Below are 18802 nucleotides of genomic sequence, written 5' to 3'. Positions count from 1 at the left end.
TAGCTGTGGAGGATCGGGAGAAGACAGCCTTCACCACCCCGATGGGACTCTGCGAGTTCAACAGCATGCCGTTTGGACTCTGCAATGCCCCCAGAACGTTCCAGAGATTGATGGAGTGCTGCCTGGGACACAGCAACTTCGAGACTGTTACTTTACCTGGATGACGTAGTTGTGTACTCCAGAACGTACGAGGACCACTTGAAACACCTGGCAGAAGTATTTGAGTCACTGTCCCAGTACGGGATGAAGTTGAAGCCCTCAAAGTGCCACCTGCTCAAGAAGAAGGTACAGTACCTGGGACACATTGTCAGTCCGGAAGGCGTTGCACCAGACCCGGAGAAAGTCACAGCCATCCAGAAGTGGCCGGAGCCGAAGAACCTCAAGGAGGTGCGTCAGTTCTTGGGACTAGTAGGATACTACCGGAGGTTCGTAAAGGACTACACAAAGAAAGCAGCTCCTCTGCAAGACCTCCTGGTAGGGCAGTCCCCCAAAGGCAAAAACCCTCCATTCCACTGGGGTAAGGAGCAAGCTGAGTAGTTTCAGGAGATGAAGGAGATCCTGACAGGTGAGGAGATCCTAGCCTACCCTGACTACAGCCAACTGTTCCTGCTGTATACGGATGCCAGCAACGAAGGCCTGGGCGCTGTCTTAAGTCAGAAGCAGAATGGGCAAGAGAAAGTCATCGCATACGCAAGCAGGAAGCTCCATCCGACTGAGAGGAACCCAGAGAACTATAGCCGCTTCAAGTTGGAGTTCCTGGCCTTGGTCTGGGCCATCGCTGAACGGTTCAAGCACTATCTAGCCTCCACTGATAACAACCCATTGACCCATCTTGAAACAGCTAAGTTGGGGGCTCTGGAACAACGATGGATGGCTCGGCTGTCAAATTACCAATTTACAATCAAATACCGGGCGGGCCGCAAGAACGCCAATGCCCTGTCTAGGATGCCTCACCAGTCAGACACAGAAGTGGATGACCTGGAAGAGATAGAGCTACCTGCCTTTCACCGGAGTGGGATGATCCATGAGCAACGAGCCTCCAGGAAGCAGCGTGGAAAGACGTTAAACCCCCTGCCTCACCACAGCTGGAAAGAGACCCAGGACAGTGACCCGGTTGTCAGCTGCATTAAACAGCTGATAACCCAAGAAGGTGCCTCCCTGGAGAAGGAAGAGTCTCTGCAAGCAAAGCAGCTGTGGAACGAGAGAAGCCGGCTGTTTATTTACCGTGAGAAGCTGTGCCGGAGGTACGTTAATCCAAGAACCCATGAGATGGTATGGCAGATAGTAGTCCCTAAGACAGACATCCAGATGGTATTAGAAGCTTACCACGATCAGGCGGGGCACTTTGGCTGGAAAAAGTTGGGAGACCCTGCTGAAGTGTCGATTCTACTGGGTAGTAATGCGTAGCTCCATTGAAAGGTGGTGCCAGGACTGTGGACCCTGCGGCCTAAGAAGGAAAGACTTCAGCAGCCAGAAGGCACCCCTGCAGCCCATCAAGACGACTTGGCCCCTGGAGATCGTGGCCCTGGACCATGTCAAGCTCTCCCCCAGCTGGTCAGGGTACTCCTATGCTCTGACCATGGTGGATCACTACTCACGTTTCTTGGTGGTCGCCCCCGTCAAAGACCTGGACGGCAGAGACAGCAGCAAAGACATTTCAAGCGTATTTCTGCAGACCCCATGGTTACCCTGAGCAGGTGCTGACGGACCAAGGCCCGGCCTTTGAGGCCAAGTTGTTCAAGGAGTTCTGCCATCTCTACGGGTGTAAAAAGATAAGAACTACACCTTACCACCCACAAACAAACAAACGGACTCTGTGAAAAGATGAACAACATCATCATTGACCTACTGAAGACCATACCACTTGAGGAGAGAAACCAGTGGATCTGTACAATCATATACCAGTCAGTTCCACCAATTGCACTCCGGCATATCTCATGCAGGCAAGGACAGGAAAGCTGCCCATGGATTTGGAGCTTCGTGTTGTTGAACCTGAAGCTGATATAACCACTGAAGACTGGGACAAGACCAGACAAGAGCAGTACAGAAGGGTACAAGCTTGTGTCAAGGACAGTCTTACTCGGGTGAGGGAAAAGCAGGAAATGCACTACAACAAAAACGCACCAGTAGAACCTTTCACACCTGGTGAAACAGTACTAAAGGAAAAGACGTAACCACAAACTTGATGACCAGTGGGAAAAAGACCCCTACACTGTGTTACCGTCAAGATTTGACAACAAAAAGACTTGTATAATCAGTCGAGATGGAGGAAAAACATCTACAACAGTGTCCAGGGACCACCTAAAATGGTGTCCAGATTTACTGAAATCCCAAGAAAAAGTGCCTCGCACAATCCAGGAAGAACCTAAAGAAGCGGTGATACACACTGACCTTGGAGACTTCCCAGCTGATTGGCCTCAGATAGGAGGTGCAGTAATCATTCCAGTACTCCAATTCTATGAACAACCAGAAAACCCTCCACAGCAAGTTGTACATGTAAGTGCTGCAGAAAAGCCAGCTCAAGAAGTATCCCCGGATGAAGGATCCCCGGCAGGAGCAGAGCAAGAGGGCCCAGCCAATGGTAGACTTGCCAGTCCAAGAGAGGTTAAGGCAGTTTTACAACATGCTTACACGTAGAACTGAGAGTAACTGAGGATACAGACACTGACACTCCACCAACCACAGCACTACGCAGATCAGTACGCAGCACGAGAGGTAAATCCCCTGCTAGGTACACTGAGTAAAGTAGCAAAATTTCAGAGAGTGTAGATAGTTACCCCTGAGGTATTGTATATTAACTTGAAATCTACTGCATAGTTGTATAATTTCATGCATGCTTATCAATTTGTGCTTTTTCCTATTAATTCTTTATGCCTACATAATGAACTTCGTGGCTGAGGACTGTGTGCAGCCCAAAAACTTTTAATTGTATATAATTGCGCTCGCTGGAGTGCCCTTTAGGTGACCTCAGAAGGAAAACCTGTCTGGAGTGGCTCTCTTGGAGGTCCAACTCGGGATATTCATGTCCTGCAGCCACCCCAGGGCCTACTTAGAGGGTTTAGGACAGGTCCCTCAAAACCACCAAAGTACTCTACCTGGTGAGATGGACATCCTTCTTGGGAACCTCACCACAAGAGACTTGGATTCTGAGGACACTCTGTATTAGTTTTATTATGTAACGTTTAAGATTTGTGCCTCCCATAAAGGGAAGATTGTTTTAGTATTGCTTATATTTCCTATTGTTACTGTTTTTTTATAAAATGTACTTCAGCCCGGGAGTGCCGAGCTTAACTAGGGGGGGAAATGTGACACCCAGCTGTGCTTGGCATCACAAATCCTAGAAGGGTGTATTGAAGGATTCCTCCACAAGAGGCCCCCCATAACCATTCACACATCTCCACCTTCCACCTCAGACCACCAGAGGGAGCCCGTTAAGGATATAAAAGGGAAGGTGGAGCCAGGCAGCAGCAAGTCTATTCAGGTTTAGCAGCGAGTCCAGTGCAGTCTGAGAAGAGTTACCTCAGAGGACAAAAGCCTGTTCCAGCTCCTGCAATTGCTAGCCTGCAGTGGAGCTTCCAGATCAAGACCGCAGCTCAGATAGGTGAGCTTTAGGTGTGCCGGCGCCATAAGATCGGTGAAGCGCGGCAAGCTGCCGTTAGTGTGAGTAGCCCATTGAGGGCTGGAGTAGGCTGAAGGCGAGTAGAGAGTTAGTTCATAGGGGGCAGAGGAGCTTAACTAGCTCACCCCGAAGAAGCAGTTACTGGACACCGGGTCCGAAGCTTACCGGGATCTCCATGACCCAGTAAGACAAACCGGAATCCCTGGAGAACTACAAGTCCCAGGATCGCTAAAGTGCTGATACGTACCAGAGCCAGGAGACACATAGGCCCCGTAGGTCGGGAGCGTGCACTCCAAGAGAAGGCCCTACCACAAGGTCAGCCAGCGCAGGACAGAGACAAAGTCAGGCCTAGCTCCAGGCAGGTCAGAAACTTACTATGCAGAGGCAAGAAACAGGAGGCCCAAAACCCGCTCATTGGGGAGGATCTGGACATACACCCTTCACCCTACAGTGCTCCAGGGAGTTCCTGAATTTCCATCAGTAAAAGATACTGAAGTGACTATTGTGTCCGTCCCTGTTCTTGCTCTGAACCAGCTGAGTCTCTGTCCTGTATACCCCATCCGTACCCTGCCCTGCCCTGAGGCCTAGCTCCACCTGTGGGGAGCCATACCATCTAGCTGCCTTATCACTGGCCTCAGTGGACTGCACAGCGCTGGTGAATATCATCAGAAACCATAGGTGGCGTCACGAACTTTTATAAACTTGATATCTATCAACGCCTTTTTAAAGAGAGACCCCAGAGTACGGGCCCCGGAGCCGACCACCGCGACCTCCTTAAGGCTAAAGGCCCGGGTAACCGAGTCATTCTCCTTCCCCTGGGCTAGTCAGGTGCACTAACAGCAGTCACATTTAGTTACACCTGCATCTCCCATCAGAAGTTTAATGGCGCTGTCTGAGAATGCACCATTATGCAATTTATTTTCCAGGACAAGGAAACATGATTATGTATGGATGGCAGGTGATTGCAGCCATATCTGAATTTTAGGAGTGCACGAAAGCAGACCATGCACACTATTGTTAATGGTCAAACATTAGTTCACAACATGCTCATTTGGATGATGTAGGAGACTTCCGAGAGCAGCTCATCTCAGCAGAACAAAGGATGCTCACACCTTGTGACACGCCCCCTGGGCCGTGGGGTACCCGGTGCCGGGCCGGAAAATGCTGGGGGATGTCAGTGGCGGTGACCTGGTGACCCAGGGCGGTCAGTAAAAAGGGGTTATCGATAGGGGATTTATAGCGATTGTATAAAGTTTGTGACGCCACCTGTGGTATGCTGCCTGGGGGAGCCACCGCTGCGGAGCAGGTCCTCTGGAGCTGATGTTACTGCAGCAGGGATGGTGTGGCTCTCCACAGGTAGAGCTTAGCTCCAGGGCAGTGTAGATGTTATAGGTTATGCTGGGTGTTGTAGTGCAGGGTTTGATGGCGCAGCAATGATCAGTCCACAACTTAATGGTGGTTTCCTCTTATCTTTACTGGTGGTGATTAGACAAGCCGGGACTAGGGTACTGGCTAGAAGTGGAAGTCCGGGCAGCCTGGAAGCAAGTAAAGAATCCTCCTTGCCAGGTGAAGTTGGAGGCCTTCCGTTTCCACTAAACATTTTGGTCCTGCTGCTTGTAGCTGTGCGGTGGCAGTCGTCCCTGGGTGCAACGTTTATGCTCACCCGTATGGCAGGCAGCTTGGGCCTTGCTGGTGCGTCGCTCCCACATGGCGGTGCTGGACCCTGCGGTGTTGCCGAGCCCCCGGGCGTCTGATGGGGCCAGGAGACCTGCAGTCTCCGGCCCTCCGGTTTCTGCGGCTGGGCCTTCAGTGCCCCGCAGCCTCGGATTCTGGCTCTTCTGTATCCCTCTGGGGTGAGCTGCCGCGCAGCTCCACTCCCCAGCTCCTCTCTCCTCGACATCCTGACTTCAACTCCTCACACTAAGTCTCACTAACCCCGCCTCCAGATCCCAGTTGCCAAGGAGAGGAACTCCCCTTGCTGGTCTGGAGCCAGGAAAGGGTTGCATGCCTAGTAAAACCTGATTAGGGGACCCCTGCTTGCTTCCAGGCATGGCATCACCTCTTGTGAGGGAGGCAATGCCACTGTGGCAACCGGACCCCTGGAGTGCCACACTTGCCTCACAGGTTGTCTGCTGTGAAGGAATAGAGAAGACCCCAAATTTGACTGTTGGCTGGATTTAGCCTTTTTTTTTTCCATCCAATGGGTGTTGACAAAAAAATTTCCAATTGTGCTTTTAACCCCTTAATGACTGCCAACACATCTTTTTACTGACCTGCAATACAAGACTAGCATTCCCCGACAGGTGACAATCCAGCAGCTGTCATGCTGCATCAGCCATGATCAGTGTTTGCAAAGACCATGACAGTTTTATTCCTTAGATGCTGCTGTCAATAGTGACTTAAGCATGTTAATGGTTATTGGGGTGCTAATGGAGCTGAAGAGGGAGCCCCTACACTCAGATCTTGATTGTGTGGTCCTGATGTTTGCCATGGAAGTTCACGGCCAAATAATGGCCGTGAGTCTGCCTGCTATGTGACCTGCTCAGAAGTTATCCAAATTGAGTTGGTAAAAATAGACTTCATTTCTCTCTCTTAATTCCAGAAAAGCACCTGAAGTTGTTAGAGCTACCAGAAAGCAATTTTGAATACATTGAGGGGTGCGGTTTTTGAAATATCACTTTTGGGTGGTTTCCAAAATATACAAGACCCCCAAAGTTACTTCAAAAGCTGAACCTATAAAAAAAAAAAAAAAAAAGTTTTTTCTTCAAGGAATTTTCCCAAAAAATTAACCCAATTTTAAAACCTTCTAAAATGTTAACATAAACATTTTACAAATGGTGCTGATGTAAAGTAGACATGAGGGAAGTGTTATTGGTGTCCTATGACTATCTGGATTAAAGGGATAAATCATTCAAAGTTTGAAAATCACCAATTTGAAATGTATCAAATTTCTGAATTTATAAACAAAAAACATACCTAAAATTTACCATTATTGTAAAGTATAAGGTGTCCAATCGATAGAATATGTTGAAGTGTTCCAAAGTTACTACTACTTAAAGTGACAGACATCTATAGCTATTCATTTTTTTTTTTTTTATTTTATTTTTTTTTTTAAATCTGACAACTTAGGGGGTTAATATACCCATATATTCTTTGGTGCCGGGTATATAGCTCAAATGTGAATATGTCAGTCGGCTGCAGCTACTGGAGTTTAAACTCATTAAATGCTTGAATCATTTCCCTCCGAAGGGCTCTGACAATTCCTGACATTTCTTACCATGCGCCTTATGTCTGTTCAAGGTCAGACATGAACCAACCTCACAATAACAGCCAATAATGGGAGGAATGAGGAATGGGGGCTGTTAAATGCCTGAATACTCAAGGAGCAGGCATTTTCTGTAATCCCTCCCTATTTCTAGAGAAGGCAAAGTAACTTGTATGGAATATTCTGCATTGTATAAATTGTTAAAGGCCATTAGGTACATGTGAGATATGGTTAAGGATAAAAACAGTTCTGTTAGCCACCAGAAATTAATGGTCCACTATTCTAATCATACAGGAGGTGGGTGGAAATCAGGAATTGTATTCTATTGATTGTTTAGGCAATCAGACACCCAGCGATATAATTGTGGGAAAATGCCTCTAAATGTTTATTCAAAGATTATTGGATGTGTTTAAAAATAATGTTCCTGTGCCGAGATAATCTTATAAATGTGCCCCTGCTGTGTACTGTATAATGGCTGTGTCTGACCATACCACATCTCCTGGCCAGAGGGGGTGATGCAAAAAGAGTATACAGACATTACAGCAGGGGATCACAGCTGATTCTGTGAGGCAAGACATTGCTTAAAATCAGGCTTAAATTTCTTACCTCACCAAAAGAATCAGCTGTGATCCCATACAGTAATGTCTGTACACCTTCCTTTCCTGCCCGGGAGATGTGGTATGATCAGACCATGTTCCTGTACGGTCAGACACAGCCAATGTACAGTACACAGCAGGGGCACATTTATAAGATTATCTCAGCACAGGAACATTTTATTTAACGCATCCAATTATTTTTATTCCAAGATCTATAGATTAAAATGTACTTTGTTGGAAAACCCCTTTAATATCCATCCTATGATTAGGTGTTACACTTAGTGGGAATTCTATTTAATAAAGTATGCATTGCACATATATTGGTGGCTAGCACATCTCTCCAACGCAACAGTCGTGCTACATTAGAGTGGCCATTCTACTGAACAGTCATTCTAAAGGGTATAGCTAGGAGAGAACAAAACTAAGTGAGCAGGGCAGATTGAGGCATTAATTGGTTGTCTAGTTTGGAAATCCATTTTCATGGAACAGGAAATTGTAACACTTGGGATCATTCTTGGGTCTTTGCAAGAAGATCTGATGTCAATTAATTAAGTCAAAAGTTTGAACTGGAGGGACGAACTCGGGTATCCATTATGCCACCTGGCAGATACTTCAGCTACTTAGAAATATCCCTTCCAAAAATTTTGGAGACTGTATAGCTCTAAATGTGAGACTTCAGCTTTCACAAGCAGATAGAATTAGCATTTTAAAGAACGCTCCTACAGTTGTTTGCAAACCACCCCCCCCCCTCCTATCTGGATGTGGGCAGTTTAATTTTCAGATGGCAGATTCAATATGGAGAGGTGAATCATGTAAAAATACGACACCTTAGGAAAACCACATTTAGACAAGTGTGAAGTTAACTTCACCTTGCATTTTAAGTTAAAAAAAAAAAAAAATTGAACCTACCCAATTCACATGGCTTATATTTACAAAATGTGTGATAGAAAAATTTTGCAAGTTTGGAGGCTGGACAACTGAATCCCCATTTCACATTTTCTAAAGTGGGGAGGGAAAAAAAAACCACCAAAAAAAAAAACAAAAAAACACAGTAATGATTTCCCCCCCCCCTTCAAAACTGAGAATGAAAGTGATGCAAGATCAAGGTGAATGGTCTTTGCTCTCCATGAAGGGTGATAAATGCCCTTTTCCATGCCATTTATACAACAATGGTGGAAACAAACATTAGGAGGTTTGAGAAATTCTTGTAACGGAGGCATCTTGGAATTCTGACAGACCTTTTCCATAAGTTTGTCTTGTCCAGGGGCTTTGGACTTGGTCATGAATGGTATTATACTCTTAATTGACCAATTATTTGCAATTGTTTTAGAAGAATAGTGGACACGTTTAAGACACTTTACATAGGTGGTCATAGTCAATCTTTTGCCCATTACGATAACCATCCGCTCCATCACGTAAAAGTTAAGATTTTGTATAAATTTGAGGGTGGGGGCATTTTGTGATCAACCTACTGTCAAACAGATCTATTCATTCAACTGACTTTTGTACATTAGAACATAACATTAGGGTATGTGTACACACAGTCTTACACTGGTAAACCCACCAAGTTGGCCAATAGGAAGGACAAGACAGCAGGTTTTTGTCCTGAAGCATCGTTAGCTTCCTATGCATTTGTACTTAACCCCTTGTTTTTTTGACAATTGAAAAGACTGCTAGCGTTTTCAGAAGCCAATACACTCAAAAAACATCCAGGCATGTTTTTGAACCTATGCTTTGACTTGTAAGTTATGGAGCATCTACTTAACAGAAACTGCCTGAAGAATGGTCAGGTCACATCTTTGGAAATATTAAGAGGTTAAAAAGGAAGCTCAAGAGACTTAACATTGACAGTTCTATGCAAAAACAACTTACTGTTCATTCTTTAGAGCACTTTTTGGTGGACTTCAAAAGCAGAACCACCTGAAAAACTAAGATACTTTGCACATGCTCTTCTAGTACATCCAGGAAACCCACATTTCACAGGTGGTTTGGGCAGAGGTGGTCATTTATCCTTCCTTACAGGCGTCTATGGACTACATCTATATTCTCACATATATTTGCATTGTGGCCGAATTGACAATCAGCACTATAGAGTATAAATAAGTAGGAAAAAAGACAAACTGAACAGGAAAATTAGAAGTGTTCATTTTAATACATTTTTTACCTTGCAAACATCTGAGTGAGGTAGTATTAGCAAGATGAATAGAAGTGTTTGATAGAGGATGGGGGGGGGGGGGGGGGGCACTCACCTGATTACGTTCACTTTCATTAAGGTTAGCAACACCCAGAGTCCAGATAGACTCGATTATTTTTTTCAGCTCCAGGTCTGTAAAGTTACTATAGGTTTCAAGGAAAAGTTCCTTGGCTTTTTTTCCCCAAACATAATTAAATTCCTGCTCTATACCCGCAGCTTCCACCTAAAACAAAGAAATATCAGATTATGTATTCAGAAGCCACTCACTCATCAGCTTTCTTCATGAGAAAAATTACAAAATACTGAAGCTTTCATGTACTCCTGCAATAGAGGAGATAGAAGGGTGGAAATCATAATATACTCATGAATATTCCAGATTGAAAACAGACAGTTCACTTATACACCCCATCCAAAACTAGTGGCGAGAGTTCTGTGGCCGATGTAGGTTCCTGAACCCCAGAATAAACAGATTTGCTGCAAATTTATTTTGGGTTTTCCAGTGCACGCTTTAGGATTCAACAGGAGCAAGAATAATATGGGCCCTTTGCAGTGCAATAGTTCAGAATGCACACACAAGTCCACCTGCTTCGGTGGTGAAAGTGGACCAGTTATAGTTCAACACAAAATAAAACTTTCATCTCAGTGGCCAGAGATATGGTGAAGAGGGTTGTCTTAGCTATTAAAATACTCCTGTCAGCTTGCCATCTAATACATAAACACTGCTCAAGTATATCCACCCAACTTACCAATATTGGGTTACCATCAAAGTTGTCCTGCTGTCCGTAGCAGGTGTTTCCTTGCCAAGCTTTGTGTCAGGTCACCAAAAAAAAAAAAAAAAACCCATGAAGTTGGGTGGCTTAGCTGTTGATTAATCTAGTCAGCCAACCCCCTTCATAAACATTATTCATGGCAACACCAGGCACTGGGGCAGCTCACTTGTCTCAAAAATGAATGAGGAAAGGCAGGTGTCGAAATCAGTGCAATACAATTTTGCGGTGCTTATTATACAAGTATTACAGGTTCTCCTTCCTCACAAGCTGCTCTGTCACAAAATGGCCACTGGCAGAGGAACATGTGATCACATCTGTCCATCAGTTTCCTCCAATTGAAAAACCATTGCAAAGGCTGGTGGTACCCCCCCCCCCCATAAATTGGATGAGGCTGCAAGGCAAAATGTCATCTCCTCCATCAGCCACCATGTTGAGAGGAGAGCTGTGCAGTCTGAGGAAGTAGAGGAACATGCAATACCAATATTATAAAAAAGGTGCCACAAAATCATGTCACCAACTTGTGAAGATCAGGCCAAAAACACAAAAAAAAAAACCGAGTGATGTGGTACAGTCACCAGGGGTTGTATCCTAAATTGCAAGTAATTAATGTTTCCCTGAGCTTTCGGATATTACATAAGGTCTGTTTAGACAGCCGCTATCTCAAAAGAAGAAATGGCCATGTTGATAAGGATGGTTATTTGTATAGCACAATGTGGAACATTTTTCACAAGTAGCACAAACAGAGGGGCTGGTGATGTTTGGCTTGGCATAGATAGAAGGTGCAATTTCATATCCTCCAAGGCTCTGGTATGAAGTACATAAACATAGCATTTCCAGAAATTCCATAAAGCTTTCTTGTGATCTTGTATTATATGTAAGGGGGCAAAAATCAGCCACTAGTGATTATTCTGTCCTCGTTCGTCAGCTTGTACAAAGCAGCATCAAATGTGTTGTATATAATTAAACTGAGACAGTTTAATCGTCTGAAATATGTATGTTTGTATGATGGTACAATTGGTTAGCACTTGAGGCCCCACTTCATTTTTTGTCCAGGGCCCTAGGATCTGCAGAGAACGGTGGTGGAAACTCACAAGGAGATTTTTGGAGTGGAGAGTCTTCAGGAAAAGGCCAAAACACATTAAACAAGCCACGTAGATTTATACTGGTCAGATACAAGATGGTCGAGACCAACTGTCCTGGGTTTAGGTGGCACAGTGCTAGATGACCTAGCTACACTGATGATCCAAATAAGAAAAGCTGACATTTTAAATATATTGAATGAAAGAATAAAAACAAAATATGGAAATGGAGTCTTCAGAGGACTCCAGCACCACCAATATGATTTAGCAGCCCTACAAGTCAATATTGACCCTTTAATGAGCCTTGCCACATAACTTGGTGTAAGAAGCCAAGCCAGGAACTCCATTTGCAGACAGGTTTTTCATGATGGTGCTAGAGTTCCTGTCTAGTGTTGGGCGAACATGCTTGGATAAGGCATTATCTGAGAATGCTAATGTGCCAACAGTGTCTTCGGCTTGCTCGAAAAATATGTTCGCGACGCTGCACGTCTCACGGCTGTTAGGCATCCCTGCATGTGTTATGGCTGTAACGGCCGTGATACATGCAGCCATGGCGACTAACATATTTAGAGCATGCCGAAGCCACTTCGCACACGAGCATGCTCAGCAAATGCCTTATCAGAGCACGTTTGCTCAACACCATTTGTCCTCCTCTTCCCTGAAGAAGCCATTCACATATTTAAATTACAAGATTGGCATTGCATGGCCTAGAAGTCTCCTTACACAGACTTTAAGTTCTCCACAAGGAGAAACATTAACAGGAGTCTGAAAATACAGCAAATTTTTTGTAGCGAAATAAAGTATAGGTATGGCCATAGCCTGAAAGCCCCTAAGCAAATTAGATTAAAGTCAACTGAACCCATTGGGTTTTCCTCACATGATGTAGAGGGTATGGCGGAAGGATTTTCACACTTTCAATTTCAACACTCAAGCCCCTTATTCCCCTGGAAGGTAAGCAGCTATCTGAGGTGATGGGCAGCAACTTTCTTCTTTCTCCCCATTGAAAACAGTAGAATGTAGTTAAGAGATTGATAGACTAGAGTTAGCCACAGGAGAGAAAAAAAAACAAAACCTTTCCCTGTAACAGAATATGCTAGCTGGAGTAATGATGACTGTTCCCTTTCATCAGTTTTCTAGATTTATATTTTTCTCAGCAAGTTTACTAAACAGTTTGACCCATGACATACAAAGAGACAAACTGTTAGCCCCAGGGCCTAAAATGAAAGTCACACACACACCAGGTTGGACGCAAAGTATAAATAACATTGGCTCCTTCACTATGGCATCCTGTTGTGCCAAATTTCTGTAACCAAAGCTTAGGAAAATCAAATGCAGACCAGGCATCCTTATTTCCTAGAGAGATTTTACATTCATTGGGGCTTAATTCGTTATCTCTGCCCACACAAGTCTTAGGCTATGGCCCCACTATCAGTATTCGGTCAGTATTTTTTTCTCAAGAGTAGGAGCCAAAACCAGGTGAGGAACAATCAGAGAAAAGGTATAATAGAAACAAGTCATCAATTCTGCATGTATCACCCACTCCTGACAAAATACCGATAGTGGGTCCATGGTCTTAAGATGTTGCTGGAGTACGATGTGCGGAATTCATCCTCAGCACGCCTCCCCAGAAAGGCTAGGCCAGTCTTAGCATTTCCAGAGTACAAAATAGCATTAAAACACTAAGGCGCAACATTTTTTGAGCTTTGCCTTGTGTAATCAGTTTGTGACTTTTCAAAAGTGTTTCATGGCAGTTTTCTGGTGAAAACCCGTTTAATGAATCGCCCTCATTGAGTTTCATTTTTCTGACGAAGTTATTGCGAAATGCGCATTGAGTCTTTGATGGGTGACTAAGCAACTCCATTATTTTCTATGCGTGATTCATTCATGCTCTTTGATTGAGGGACACTATTTACACTGCTATACATCAATGCTGATTATATGCACCTCTACCATAGTCACTTGACATATGTATGGCACAGTCTGATCAGTTATATTGTATCATTTTAACTACGTATTGTGGGGCTCCCTCAGCCTCTCACCCATCTTTGTATGCTGGATTTTGACAGAAAAACAAAAAACACAATAGAATTTAATATAGAATTACATTTTTATTAAAAAAAAGTATATAAAAGATAACTAGTCCTGGCATCTTCTCTTTAGGATTTGGGATTCATTAATCTGTCTACAATAAAGTCAGCAATTATAACACGTCAGCACAAAATGACTGCTCAAACCAAACAGGTGCACCCTTGGCAGAGCTAGATTGAAAATAAGTCTGTGGGAAGGTGCACTGTACTGTTTGGCCACACCAAGGGTGCACTTTATTTCAACAGTCATTTTATGCTGACAAACTACCTTTTAAAAAAAAAAAAAAAAAAAAACAAACACACACCAGTGTGAATGACAATAGGTCATCATGATCAATGATGTCTACATAAAGGAATATTAAATGGCAAGAAATACACATTGTGCCTTCCCACCACTTCCCAGGGGTGTTGTAAACTGATTAAGGCATGATCATCATGTCTAGGATGCAAAAGTACATTTTGTCAAAGAGAAGAGGGTTAAAGCATTCTTGCCCACAAATTAATCCTCCATATGCATCCTGGTTTCCTGTAAACATCTGTAATCCTGCCCCAGAGTCATAGCACTGTGCTGCGCTTTCTCCATCCAATTAGTGTTTAATCGCCGTTGCGTTCTGCTGATTACAGCTCTTCGCTCATTACGCAGGAAAATCAGCTCATTTTCAGATTTTTTTTCTCTTCCTGATGTTTATTTTTTCATGTTTGGTCCCATTTCTTGTACAGCTGGACGTACTATAGCATTTAACGCTTAATTGCCTTCTTTATCTATGATAGCTTTGGTCTTCCTGGCATTTGCGGAATGCCTATCAGCAATGTGCAGCTTATGGTTCCTTAATACAGGCCTTTCTCCCCTTCATTGATAGATTCTTCATAACTGGACACTTTACATGCAGCTGGGAAGGAGGGGGGGGGGGGGGGTTCGATCCCAGAAATGTGTAATGTTATGCATTAGGGCTTTTCCTGTAACTTTATATTATAAGACTCTACATTGATTTGTTCATCATGCAGAAAATTGTTCTTTATTTTTATTGTCTCGCCCCTTGGCACATTTCACTGCTAAAATGAGAATGGCAAAGAGAAGGATGGTCCTTTAGCTACTACATCACTAATAAAATACTGAATTTCTTTGTACACTGCCCCATAGAGAAATTCAAATTCCAATATTGCAAGTCCATAAGAGAAACATGTATTTCAGTACACAGCAGCATCCTTTAAACAAATCGTATAAAAAATAAGCAGCAAGTTTTGTTGGACGTTATGCTTATATTCTATGATATATTGATGCTGATATTGTCCTGGTCATGTATTTTTGTAATTAAAAGTTTAACATTTCAATATTACCCACCCCCCCCCCCTCAAAATTCAATCAGCAATATGGTCAGAGATTTTCCAGGATTCACTATTACACAAGTTCCACTTTTGCCTCAGTTTCTACTGTAAACCTCATTCTTTAGGCTGCAGATTCAGTTTTCTTAAAGGGAATCTGTCACCAGGTTTTTGTCACCCAAACCAAGAACAGCATAATGTAGAGAAGAAAAAAAAAAAAAAATCTGATCCCAGTGATGTGTCACTTATTGGGCTGCTTGCTGTACTTGTGATAAAAATCTGTTTAATCAGCAGGAGACCACCACTAGAGGACTAGTAAAACTGCTGCCATGTACTCCTCCCTATCACTCTGCCCCCACTATTGAAGTTTTCTGCCTATGCAGAGTATACACAGCTCATGAATATGGAAGACTATATGGCAGCAAGTTCACTAGTCCTCTAGTGTTAAAAAAAAAAAACAACAACAATGTTTTATCAGCAGGAAATTACCAAAATTGCAGCAAGCAGACCAGTTAGTGACATCTCTGGAATCAGGGTCTGTCGCTACATCATGCCACTCAGATGAGGTAGCAAAAACATGGTGATAGATTCCCCTTAAAAGATACCTTCTGGTTAAAAATGGTCACCATTCTTTAAATCCTCGTGATAAGCACAGTACATCCATTTTTTGACACGTGTTTTCTAAGGGTATGTTTACAGATCTGCTAGTGGATAATCCACACAATATTAGCAAAAAAAAAAAAAAAAGTCGTAAATTTCACCTGCTATACAGACTTCATATGTCCATTTATGCTTTGGGTTTTTAACAGTGGATGTCACAGTTGGCAAGTGCATCAAACTCTGCACTTCGTACATGTGATTGTACCCCTAGGACACTTCCCATTGAACCTTTCAACTGCTAAACTACCTGGAGCAGAAGATTTGATTGCAAAAAAGCAGCTACATTTGTGTCTAGGGTGAAATCCATGGTGATATCTGACGCATTAAGTAATTTTTACTTTACACGCCATGAGGCTGAAAATTCTTCAAGTCTAATCCACAATGATGGTACTGGTGATCCAGCAATTTTGCTGCAGAAAATATCCATTGGACAGTCCCCAACATGCGTCTGGGCTAAAATAATCCTGATTGTACCCAAAACCTGGCAACCTTACACATTAGGAAACTTAGGTGACGTTCACACATTCAGTATTTGTAAGCCAAAACCAGGAGTGGGTGAAAAATGTAGAAGTGGTGCAGGTTTTTCTATTATTCCACTCCTGATTTTGGCTTACAAATACTGATGTAAAATACTGAACGTGTGCACGTGTTTAAAGCGAGATTCAGCAAACCATCCAGTAAACACCAACCGTTCTTCTCAGTTTTGCTTTCTTTTTACACACAATGCGCTTTTACCAGAGGCAATTTTTCAATTCCCCTTTCTATTTACATGTTATTTTTGGCATCTTCCGACCCACTGTAAAACTGGATCATAGAGCCTGAAATTCAACCCTGCGGTTTGAGGAGGATGTGTGCATAATTCCTTGAAGCATAGTTAATCACAGCATGGATATTCTGATGTGGTGGGGGTCAGGCATTAAAATACTTCTGAGGGGGTTCTAGAACTACAGCACTAAACAAGCGTTGCATATTGACAAAAAAGGTATTTTTCATTTTGCTTTAATAATCTCCATATATAATAGCAGGTTAACAAACTCGTTCTGTTACTGGGAGATGAGGAAGAGGTGGAGGACTTCCAAGTCAGACCTTTATTTTTTACCCAACTCCCTCCCAAAATATTCACTGTACTTGCAATAAATATGGTTATTATATGGCTCCGGGAAATAGCTTCTGTATTTTCTACACAGCATTATTTTATGCCATGCTAAAGAGGAACCATGCATAAAGAGTGAATATTTTACAAGTCTTTAGTAAAAAAAAAAAAAAAAAAAATTGAAGAGTTGCTTTGGGTAAGGGGGGAATGGAGGAATCATTCTGTCATGATGCATACAGTAAATTCTTGCACTTTGGGATCCAGTGTAAAGCAAAATGGAATGGAAGAGCCAACGTCTGGAATTCTAGGGATTGGCACCTCATCAACATTGATCTAGGTTAGAACAGGATGAATGGATCTCATCAAAAAAATACACCAAAACTATTCTGGGAGGAACATCACCCTCACCCATTGTTAGGTGGGTGCCTATTGAGTTGAGTGGACTCCAGCTAAGCCCTTAGCTGGCACCATGTGTCTGCCCAGGTCTAATGAGAATGGTGCCACTACAGGGTTCAGCAGAGACTGGCAACTTCACAGCAGAATCTGACTAATCCTGTGATGGGCACAGTGGGGAGCCCCCAGCAGCTGGCATGCAGTGCTGCCCCTTACCTGCTTGGCAGAGTTGTAGTCCGTTAGGTTGGTGTTGTAGTTCCAGCTGGCTTCCACACTCATGTACAGCACTTGCTCCGCTGTATGGTTGAAATCACTGGCAAACAGTTGGGCAGCTGCTTCATCTGTCCCATAATTGTCTTTTGGCAGCCAGGCACTGTCCAGGGCTGAGGTGCAGCCCACCAGGAGCAGCCCCAAAAGAAGAGTCCTGATCATCTCCAGGCTCGGCCAGCCAGGTGGTCCCAGGTTCACCTTCATCCCCCTCCCCCTGTGGGTGAAGCAAGAGACACTGGTTACAAGGTATTTTATAAAGAAGGAGAAGCCAGCCCTCTGGTGCTACCTCCTGCCAGAGATAAGACGACACAGGCTGCCCCTCTCCATCCTAAAGAAGCAATGGCACACTTCACAGGGAGGAATCCAAAGTCCTTCACACACCTCAGCCACCTCCTGACAGACGCCGCTCCGTCTCCCCTCCCTCCTCACAAGGAGCAACATCTTAACTCCTTCTTGTGAGCTCATGTTCTGCAGGGGGAGCACACAGCGCTCTGCTACATCCTGACAGTGCCAGACAGCCTACAGGTTATTAGCACATATAGGACCTTTGTCCTTGTGACATGTCACCTTGTACATGTAGTCCATCAGTACAAGAGATCCTGTATAATCAGCTTGTACACAGCATTATAAAGGAAGCGTGTTCGTATATAACACAATAAATCAAAAACATACATCACAATTCCTATACAATACACCATGTACAAGGTGATTATAGCAAATCTCTTGTTTTAAAAAGTTATAATTTTTTTTATACAAGAGATTTGCTATAATCACCTTGTACATTGTGTATTGTATAGGAATTGTGATATTTAGAGATACACACACCTGTACCAGAGATCCTATGGGTGATATACATGTGTGTCAGTTACATGCATTAGTACCAGAGATGGAGCCTATGTATACTGTTAAGTGTACTAATCAACTTATATAATGCTTTGATAATATAGCACCATCATATTCTGCATTTGTGTCCCCATTGGGGCTCAATCTAGATTCCCTATCGGTAGGTCTTTGCATAAGAGGAAACCCACACAAACACTGGGAGAACATACAAACTCCTTGCAGATGCTGTCCTTGGTGGGATTTGATTCCAGGACCCCAGCACTGCAAAGCTATAGTGCTAACCATATAAGCTGATCTAATCACTACCAGACATCTCATACAAGTCACTATAATGTACAGGGCGACACATTATACACATACACCATCATAAATTCTATCTGGTACTCTACTGATGCATGTCAATGATGAAATCTGTTGTTTTCAAAATGCTTGCCATTGTGGGAATGGTTTAGGATTTCCAGATATTTTTCACCCTCCAGTTCATCTTTTGCAACTTTTCAATGATTCACAAAATTCATCTTAAAATTATTGTAACCACAACTCCATGGAGTGATTTTATGCAAGCCAGATATTTTGACATTAGCGAGAAGTGTGATTTTCTACACCAATT

The 18802-nt window shown here is 43.4% G+C and overlaps 1 protein-coding gene across 1 annotated transcript in view; it reads right to left on the bottom strand.

Annotated features, from left to right (window-relative positions):
- The window catches only part of ACE (angiotensin I converting enzyme), a 79165-nt gene extending 61336 nt beyond the window's left edge, over positions 1-17829 (bottom strand). Inside the window, exons 1-3 of the mRNA XM_073683163.1 lie at positions 17636-17829; positions 17296-17563; positions 9730-9897 (exon numbers count right to left, since the gene is read on the bottom strand). Of these exons, the coding sequence (XP_073539264.1) occupies positions 9730-9897; positions 17296-17563; positions 17636-17814 (615 nt within the window). The 5' untranslated portion in view covers positions 17815-17829. The remainder of the gene's footprint in view (positions 1-9729; positions 9898-17295; positions 17564-17635) is intronic.
- Between the last annotated feature and the right edge of the window lie 973 nt (positions 17830-18802).

This window comes from Phyllobates terribilis, unplaced genomic scaffold (assembly GCF_046119375.1).
Source record: "Phyllobates terribilis strain yellow unplaced genomic scaffold, ASM4611937v1 Scaffold_5__5_contigs__length_657084704, whole genome shotgun sequence".
Lineage (NCBI taxonomy): Eukaryota > Metazoa > Chordata > Amphibia > Anura > Dendrobatidae > Phyllobates > Phyllobates terribilis.
The sequence above is the reverse complement of the archived record's forward strand: the minus strand, read 5'-3'. Positions and strand labels throughout refer to the sequence as shown.